The 10,142-nt window shown below is 42.9% G+C and overlaps 1 protein-coding gene across 1 annotated transcript in view; it reads left to right on the top strand.

Moving 5' to 3' along the window:
* The first annotated feature begins 1,611 nt into the window (after positions 1-1,611).
* The window catches only part of NID1 (nidogen 1), a 46,852-nt gene continuing 38,321 nt past the window's right edge, over positions 1,612-10,142 (top strand). Inside the window, exons 1-3 of the mRNA XM_056343997.1 lie at positions 1,612-1,841; positions 8,405-8,704; positions 9,891-10,120. Coding sequence (XP_056199972.1) covers positions 1,638-1,841; positions 8,405-8,704; positions 9,891-10,120 — 734 coding nt within the window. The 5' untranslated portion in view covers positions 1,612-1,637. The remainder of the gene's footprint in view (positions 1,842-8,404; positions 8,705-9,890; positions 10,121-10,142) is intronic.

Genomic DNA, 10,142 nt, shown 5'->3' with positions numbered 1-10,142 from the left:
CTTTCTCTTTGCATTGTACAAGCACGTCTTTCCTATAGGTTCTGCAGGTTTGTAAATAGGCTTAAGCTGGAGAGGGGAGGTTGTAATGGGAAGATGATTTTGTGGTGAAAGCAGCTGGTAGTATTCCAGTGCACACATCTAGTGTGGGTAAGAAGGTACAGTTTGCTTAACTATCCATTTGTTAAATGAGGAGAAAGATAACTCAGCTGGATATCTTGAGGCTTCTTTATGGATATGACTGTGCTAAGGTATGGTGGTGATCCAGCCAGGAGACTGCTTTTGTAGCAGTGGTTAGCCAGATACCCCTGAATTCACCCGTCACTGTCTTACGGGCCCTGAAAATACAGAGGGACATTGCAGGTGAAGGTACAGCAAAAAGTAAATTGTGTGGAGAGAGGACTTGTCTTCCTCCCAGACCACTGTGCTACTGTGGCTGTTTTCACTGAAATAGCAAAGTCAATTGTAGATAGTTGCTAGTGATAATAATGGTGATTAGATACACAGATATGTTTGTCTCTTAGGTAGGCATGGTTATACCATGGCTATACTCTACCCTGGAATGTCTTGTGCTCTTGCCATTCGCCAAATGAAAAACTGTGTTTCCTTACCAAAGAAAAGAGCAGGTATCAAAAGAGAAGTAAAAAGCCATGTAAACAGCATGCGGGTAGCATTTCAGCTGCCTTCCCTCAGGTGGTTTTCTGCTGTAAACATTCTGTGGAAATATCATGGCATGTACTTTACCGGACAAAATTTTATCCTTAAGTACTGCTGTCTTCACTTGGAAGCTTTAGGAAAAAATATATGAAATGTACCCATTCTTCAGTTGCTTCTGAGTGTTTCTTGGGAACAGGACTAGGCTATAAACGCAGAAGACATAGTCAGAAAGGATGTGTGTAGATATCCCATATTTCTTTTCTATGTATCTCATATAATCAGTGAGTTTTTCATTTACAGATTATTATTATTTTTTAAATGTCATTTTAAAACCAAATGCGGGTCTGGCCTTGATGGTGCTGATTTGTGGGACACATTCCCGTGTAGTTCTTCGGTTCCCCCCGATAATTAGCACCTGGTCTCAAAATGATGTCAGAAGATGGCACCGGGATTCGGATTTTCGTTTCACGTTGATCCCGGCACTAGCTTGCAGTGCGCTGGCCGCCGCCCGGCTGCGGGAAGGTGCTGCCGCTGCCGGAGCGAGCGGAGCCCGCGTTCCCTAGCGCCGAGCCCGCGGAACAGTCGCGGCTTTGGAAGCAGCTGCGGGATTTGGCTTCCGCAGTTCCTCACCCCGCAGGCGACGCGCTCAGATCCCGGCAGCGGCGGAGCCCCCGCAGCCCGGCGCCCCTACACACCGCCCCCAGCGCCGCGGCTGCCGCCGCTTTGCTCCCGCCGGCTCGGAGGCGGCGGGCGAAGCCCCCCCCGCCCCCCGCCGCGCCCCGGGCTGTGAGGGCGGGCCCCAGGGGTCCCGGCGGCGGGCGGGGGCGTCCCGGCGGGGCGGGGGGTCCCGCCCGCCCCCTCGCCCCCCGCGCAGCCATTGGCCGCGGCGCCGTCCCCCGCCCGCCGGCCCGGCCCGGCCCGGCCGCCCCCGCTGCCAGCGCTTATAGCGGCGGGACGGCGGCGCCGTGCCGGGAGGTGTCGGGATGCGCGTTGCGTCGAGTTGCCTGCGCTGGGTGCTGCTGCCCCTGGCGCTGCCCCTGGCGCTGCCCGCCCAGCGGCTGCCGCTGCTGCCGCACGGGGAGGAGCGCGGCGATGCCGCGCTGGAGCCCGGGGACGATGCGCGCTCGGCGGCGCTGGAGCTGAGCACGGCGCTGCGCTTCTACGGCGCCGCCGTCCGCTCCCTCTACGTGAGTGTGGGGCCGGGAGGGTGCGCGGCCTCGTTCCGGCCGCCGCAGGGTCTTGGGGGCTCCCCGGGGGGGTGCTGCCGGGGTTGGGGCTGCTGCGTGGTGGTGCTCGTTGGAGTTCGCGTCGGTTGCGCGAGCGCTGTGGTCAGAGGTCGGTCCGAAGGCTTAACTGTGCCGGCTGTGTTCAGTCGGGTGTCAGAGCTGTGTTAGTTCCCTTCTCACACAGTGGGTGCTGCTGATTCTCTGAGGTGCACGCGGTCTGTGCTGGGAGGCGATGCAACCGACAGCAGGAGGGGAAAGAGAATGTAATGGGTTATCCAGAGTGAACATCGTCCCCAGGTGTTTTGTGTGCTCCCGCACAGCGTGCATGTCCAGCTAAGAAAAAGCCTCGTCTTGGTCTGCGTTTTGCATATTTCAGCATGCCAAAGTCATAAAACCGAAACTACGAGCCTCCAACCAGCAGCTTGACATGCCCAAGATTTGCACCTCTTAGCGCTGAGAGTGCTTTCTGCCCCTTAATGTCTTGGACACCCTCAGATGTTCGTTGCTCATGACTCTCTTGGGCAGGCGAAATCCACATCCAGAGCAATTGCAGGCTTTGGGCTGCAGACAGACGCCAGCCATGTGTGTGCCTCGTAGCAGAATCTGCATCCCAGGGTTGTGTGTGCATGTTTATAGCTAATGGAGGACGTTTAGTATATGAAGGTGGGATTGAAAACAGATTGTCTGGAGCAGAGCTGCTCCAAAGTAGCCAGAAAAAAATGTTTAATGCGACAGCATGTCTTCAGAACACTCTAAGAGTATTGTCTATTTTATCATTGCCTCTTTTCTTCTGAAGCCTCATCTAGGCTGGCAGTTGGAGATGCCAACTAGCATATTTAGAAAGGTCTTAATAGGGAAGGCCCGGTGTGTTTAGTGCATTAATCTGATCAAGTTAAAATCCACCTCCCTGTCCAGATAAACCAACATGCTTTAGCACCGTGGGTCTAGGATACAATGCTGGGGACTAATCTACACGGAGACACTTGGGAAACTGGACCTCCATGTGGCTGCAGTCGTTCAAAATTTGATTCCTATGTACTTGAGTCTGTTTTACAGGTATTCACTGAAGATTTAACATGCTTGCATTACACTGAATTATATTAGTGCTGCCACTGAAGTTAGGCTCTTTTTCATTGTCCACACTGCCCCTACCTAGATAAATCCTGAAATTACATCTGAAATCCAAAATTTTGAGGGATTCAAGTTATGCCTGTGTGGAAAATGGGCACTGTTAACGGCAGCTGGCAGTAAAGGCAAGTAATTCACAAGTAGTAAGTGGAGTCAAACTTCAGTTTGACCCTTAGTTCATTGTCTTGTCTTCCATACCCTAAGTCTGGTCACTTATTAGCCAACCCCAGTAAAAAATACACTTTTTGAAGCACAGACATATTCTTGAAAGATAGTGGGCTGTGTATGCAATCACTGAGAAGCAAAGATAACAACATGTCAGATAAGTGACAGAAAGGGGACAGAGTTTTCAAAGAGTAGTAAATTGGTTAACCGCGCTAGGTTACTTTAATAATCTTGTTACTTGCCCATGCCATAAAACAGGAGCAGTTCTAGTTAGCTTTTGTCTGGAAGAGTATCCGTGTAGAGCCTATTCCAGAATCACTTTTAGGGTACTCTCAGATCGATTACTCAGTACTAAGGATGGGCAATTTTAATATAGGCAAAGTCTGATAATGAATGGTATTTCAGTGTCAGTCTAGATAATATGCAGAGTTTTTTATCTTGCGTTTAATCTGTCACAAGTATTGCAAAACAGAAGCGCAGTACAAACTGTATGGGGGTTGCAAAAGGAGAAGTATACCTGTTAGGAAAATGTATTGAGCAGTCTTAAATGCACCTTCACTATACACAGTTTTATTGTATATTGGCAATAAGTACTTATTAAGCTCTATGATGTTATTTAGTGAGCAGAATTCACCAAAGTGTTGCTAGTTGATAGTAAATGTTATCAAGCTTATACAATTAACATGTGGTATTGGTAGCAATACATTACAGTACATCAAGGAATTCCTGGATCAGATTTTGAGTTGTGATGAAATAGATCTTTCTGTCAGTATAATGTGATTAGTTTATCTTAATTTTTGAGTGCTTGATTTTTGCAAGTTTTGCCTTCAATCAGCTGAAAATTTATGTGGGTTCTCTCTTATTTTTTCCAACAGTTGAGAAGCTGAGTTGTTTGAGTTAGCTCTACACGTGAATAAAAAGGCAAGGAGTTTTGAGGAACGATTGTTTAGTATCAATTTGTCATAAAATCCCTGGCAATAAAACTTTTTTTCTTTTCAGAGACAGAAGAGAGAACTTTTATATAAGTGGAAACAGACTTTCACATACTGTAATGTTTTCCTGTGCAAGACCTATGACATTGAATTCTATCACTAAGTGATACTGGTCTATTTGTTTTAATAACATACTTTTATTAAGGCCTTTCCAGTTTACACTAGGGCTCACTGCTGTGGAAAAGTTAAAGGATTAGGGATTCCTTCCTTTTAGGGAAGAATCAGAGTCCTTTAAGGCAAGTTTGGATTAGTTTTCTAATCGTTACTTTTATTAACATCCTAAATTTATAGTTGGTCATGTTTGTATTAGAAAGTTTTGCTGCTTTAAGTCAACTGGCAATTCGTTATACAAATACATTCAATTTTTCCAAACTCCCTTACTCAGAAACACTTAAGTCCTCGAAATGCCTAGTCACTGTACAAGCAAAAATACCTCATTTGTTTGAAACTTTGATTTTTGTTATATGCACATGGGTACACCTTTTTTCTCTCCATAGAAGTACTTTGTTACTTCGTACTTCCTTCTTCTCACTTGTTTTTTCATTGTGGATGTATAATAGGGTGTATGTGATTTGTTCTGCTACAAACCACAAATGTATGTTAACTATGTGTGTCATCCAGAAGTTTAACATGCTAAAAATACATCTGTGTTTAGTTCCTGTCAAGTTAAATAGTATTTTACTCTAAAAGGAAAGATGTACCGTACAGCTGGTCTTTAGACAACGCCCACCTGAGGCCTTTCTTCCCCCCCCCCTTTCCCATTTGACCGGAACGAAACTTTAATGAAACCCAGTACTTACCCCAAATTACTTCGCTTTACTTTGGGGTTCCACACTTTAACTGTCTGTGTGACCTTAAACATGAACAGGGTAAAGTTAAATTGTACTATTGACCATCTTTTTCAGTATAAATGTATTGTTAAATCTGAAAACTAAAACCATTTTTTCAGTAATGGTGAACATTCATTCTCTACACTAAAGTTCTCTTTACAAAGTGAGCAGTTTGTGTATTTATTTTCATTTAATGGCTTGCAAATGTTTTCTCTGGGTGATAGAGTACTTGCAGCCAAACATTCCCTTAACAATTGAAACGGAACTGTCTCATTTATAAACTACAAACATGAAAATGGAGTTGGCATTTTTGCATCTCCCTAATAAAATTACTTGTTGCGTTTAAGTTTTTTAACAAGATACAAAGTGACTAGTCAGGAGCATGCCCCTAATAGGTGAAAAGAAGAGGGCAAAATGTTAGGTCATTTTTTCTGGTCTCTACTTAATTTTGTGGTCTTAACTAGTCCTGACTGTATTTTCTCTTAATGTTATTTTAATCTGTCATAAATGAGGGACCATGCAGCCACAAAGTCTGCACACACCAAATCTGATGAAGAGCATGGAATTTGTTTAAAATATTTGAAACACCAGTCATCTCTCACAAGAGGATTTAGAGTGGGAGTGGGGGTGCTTGTGTACAGAAAGTATAAGCAAGGAGTGGAAAAACTTTCAATTTACTCTAAATGTATTACTTTAAAGGTGGACTGCATCTCCTTGCTAGAAGTTCTTAGCCAGCATACTGTAATGCCCACCATCTTCCCAACTGTCTTCCAGTGGTATAGGATAATTGGTGAATTTTAATTTTTAGGGTAAGTTTTAGCTTTGCTTTACGGGGGTATGAGGCATTTTCTAGTGTACAGGTGTTATAGAAGTTTGGGAAACCTTTCTGGACTAAATCGCTGTTATGTATCTGCCTGCAATTGCAAGGTCTAGACTGGGGTAACTCATACTGTCGTTTTAGTTCTGTATTCCTAAAATTCATAGTTCACCTTGGGATCTCTGGCCACTGTTAAGTCACAAATGATTAGAGGAAAAATGATCGTGATACACAGCAGCTTCTCCCCCTTTCTAACATGGCCTGTGTTCCCGTCATGCTTGTGCATGATTATATACTGCTTAGATAACTTTATGCATGAACAGTGTATCCAAGATAACTTCCCATTTTTTACATGATCTTAACTTTTTAAATTATTTCTTCACTGTAGCAGTAATGACTTTATATGTCTGCAGACCATACAATGAGCATAGATCAAGACATTTTCAAAGTAAATTCTGGTATACTCTGTGAACTACTTGCTAAGTTGAGCTAATAGTTCATGCTAACAATTATTTATACTCAAAGCTGATTGACCACTAGCCTGTGGCAGGGGGCATGCTTTGACCCCCTGGGTAGCCAAAGGAGGGTTCAAGGCATAGGTGTATGTTGTATATGAAGGGGTGGTAGTAGCATGACTTTCCATACTATACTTGTTCTGATTTGCTGCACGTAGTGGTAGAAATTGTGGTCTAGATTTTAAAGGATGTTGCCAGGAAATATGTAGCCAACATCCCTGACAGGCTTGCACGGCCCACAATTTATCTGTGTCTTGAAGAATATATGTAGTACTGACCTTCTTGTTTCCAAAGGTATATAGTAGAAAAGGGGAGGAAAAATTCAGAGACAGTGAGATTGATCAGACACAGGGAACAGCTTTTATTGGAAGCGTGTGAATAGGCTGGAGGTCTCCATTCTGGAGGAGAAATTACACAGGGGGAGAGACTGGGTAGGATTTGAATATATGTCCCAATACATAAACTAGGGGCCATCAAATGAAGTCGGGAGCCAGACTGAAAACAAACCAAAGTAGGAGAGACCTCAGGGTATGAGTCACAGATCTATGGGATTCCTTTTTAAGGGATTTTGTGGATGCATAAAGTTTATATGTGTTGAAGGGAAGACTTAAGAAATATGTGAAGGAGATCCACTGAGGCTGAATAAACAGTCAAACCACAGGGAATCCCTTGAGCTGAATGTGGTCAGAGACTGGTTGGAGGAGTATGTGCATGCCCTTGGCTTGTTCTGCTGAATCTGTAACCTAGCAGGTACGGCTGAGGACAGGCTACTGGGCTAGATGGCCTTGTGGTCTGAGTCACGGTGAGCATTCTTACCCTTTTCCAAGCGTTCATGAAGGTTGCATAACATTGTGAACATCTTGACTGTGTGAAGAGATTCAGCAGCGGTTTGTTGTTCTTGGAATGGCAAGAATCCCTGTGCGTGAGGTAAGGTTTTGTTTCATAGCTTGGGGTGCCAGTTTTGGGACTTCTGTCCCTTTCTGAGGGGGCAGCAGCTCTAGAGAGGTGAGTGCCTGGCTGCCTGCAGACAGTCAGATGTGTCCAGTTGTCGGGTAATCAAACACTTGGAAATAGATTTGTGTGTGGCTGATACGTACGGTGCCATATATATCTGGAAGAAGGGCCCGGACGAAAAGCTGTGTGTGAGCAATTTATATACTGCCTCAAGGACTTGTAGTCTTGCTTGCTTTTTCTGTGTGTGTGAATGCCAGCTCTGGTTTGCCAAGGAAGTTTGGCTGTCACACTTGGACATGCCCTAGCATCTACCTGTGCGTATGTATGTATTTAATTTTTAGTCAGAGGTGGTTGGCTGTGAGTCATCATCTCACTGACCATTAAATCTTGCTGAGGCAGTATGTATGCATTTTCAGATGAAGAGCTTCACTTGTATATGTTAATGTGCATCCCTCCCCCCAAGTAATAGAGCTATTTTTCCCTAGGACTGTGTCAGGGCACTCAGCTGTAAGGGAACTTACACAGTGGCTTGTATCTGCTGTAGAAATTCCATCTCCTAGCTTTTATAGCCTTTGGTATAGGAGCTGAGCTTACAGCATATCTTAAGAGTGAGCAGCAGCTTGTTGCAGCCAACCTTGCACAGTGGCAGAGAAGTTCCTAGGAGGCTGGTTGCAGTGAAGTGAGGAGAAAAGAAAGCGCCAAGAGCTTTTGGTGATCTGGGAGGGTCCATACATAATTCTTGACAGACTCACAGTGGGGTTGCACTGGGTCTTGGTGTGAGAAAGACTGGGAAACTTGTGAAATGTCGTGGTTATGTATATCTTTATTAGAAGAGGCAATAAGTACCTGAAATTTAAATAGCTAAAATCTTTATCTGGGGAAAAAAAAGGTAGGTTTATCCATAAAGTGGACCTCTGGTTTTGGGCAACTGAAATCCCAGGATTCCTGACATGGGATACAAAACAGAAATGTCAAAAAATTCAGTTACTTTTGAAATACGAGACTTGACTTTTGACTCAGTTTCTTTTGGAAATGCAATATATATATTATGATCTAGAGCACATAGGTGTGGGTGATAGCCATATGAACCATATCTGTCTTATAATTTCCACCTTTTTATTAGGTTGCCACTAATGGGATTATTGCAGTGAATGAGCCCTCAAGTGAAGAAAAATATCTTGGTCAATTCCCAGTCAGTTTTGGGGCTATTGCTCCTTTTATGGCAGACCTAGACACAACAGGTGGACGTGGAAGTGTGTATTACAGAGAAGATTCATCCTCAGATGTCTTGCAACTTGCCTCAGACTATATCAAAAGAGGCTTTCCTGAGAGTACTTTTGATCCCAGCAGTGTTGTTGTTGTTACGTGGAAGCTTGTGGCTCCTTACCAGGCACCGGGAGAAGATCATACTTCAGAAGAAAAGGTGAATGTTAATCAGAGCTTTAAGTCGTGTTGGATGTGTTCAGTTGCAGTGTAACACTGTAAACTGTTGTTTTGAAGGCTTGAATTCCATTGTGTTTAAATGTGTGTACAGTTAAGTATGTATTTTATTGTTGAAAAGGCTGTAGCAAAATAGGAGTTTCCAAAATTTTACTTGATTTTTATTTTACAGTATTTTATTCATTCAAAAGAAAATGCTTGAATCTACATAGCTGATTTCTTTGTATTCCTTGACAACTCTTACTTTGAATGTTATGTGTGATGTGGTAATAACTGAAATGGTAGGATATCCTGCCCTCCCTTTGTGCAATATAATCCAGTTGGCTTGCATTTTTCAACAGACACTTAAGTCATTTTGACATCAAACTATCAAAAATCTGACAGGTATATGGAGTAATAGGAACTTCAGACTGTGAATCCCTTTTGGACAGATGACATTGAATTCATGCTTTGTAGCTAGTGTTCAAGGAAGAAGCAGTTAGAGGTTTGGGTTTTATTATTTACAAATCATTTTCACTTTTTAAACCATGTTAGATACTATTCTGCAAAGATATGTAAATTTATGCACCATCATTATCCCAGCTGATAAGCGTGCTCACAGTGTATGAAGTTGAGGACATTACCACAACATAGCAAGTCTTATTTTGTTAAAGATTAATTTCTTGTGCCTGACGACGCAACAATTATGTTTGCAGTAATGATTCTGCACTCTGATAGCAATGAATAGGCGATGTCTGAGGTGTTGTCTTGATGGTTCCTACAGGAGAAGACACTTGCAGCAACATGAAACTTGAACTCTTCTTGAAATATTCTGTTTACAGATATTTTTTTTTCTATTTAGTTAGGCACATCACTCTTTTTATTTTAAGATGATATAGCATCCTATGCACAGAACTTAGAATTGTTATGTTTTAGGCAGCCTCTCTGACTATTTCCTAAGAGATTTACCTTAACTTTGATAATGCTTTCTTTTTAATGTTTATGCATGCTAAAGCTAAAACTGCCTTAGCAAAACATAAGCCTCTGTAATAATGATATCTCCTAGGAAATACATGATGCATTATACATGATGGAAATTCTGATTTTGACTTTTTGTTTTAAAAGAAGTTGTTCTGTTGTATATCTTTACTATTTTTCTATAGTAAATGGATGTTAATTTTTTTCCACAGAGAAACACATTCCAGGCTGTTTTAGCCTCTTCTGACTCCAGTTCCTATGCTATTTTCCTTTATCCAGAAGATAGTTTGCAGTTCTATAGTACATACTCCAAGAATGGTGATGAAAAGATTCCTGCTCTGGTTGGCTTTAGTCAAGCCTCTACAAACTACTACTTTTTGGAAACGCCAGGATCATACAATGTCATTGCTAAGGATGAAGACAGCATTAGAAACCTGCACAAGTATGCTTTTTGTTTGTTTAAA

Source organism: Falco biarmicus, chromosome 6, assembly GCF_023638135.1.
Source record: "Falco biarmicus isolate bFalBia1 chromosome 6, bFalBia1.pri, whole genome shotgun sequence".
In the NCBI taxonomy this organism is placed as follows: domain Eukaryota; kingdom Metazoa; phylum Chordata; class Aves; order Falconiformes; family Falconidae; genus Falco; species Falco biarmicus.
The sequence above is the reverse complement of the archived record's forward strand: the minus strand, read 5'-3'. Positions and strand labels throughout refer to the sequence as shown.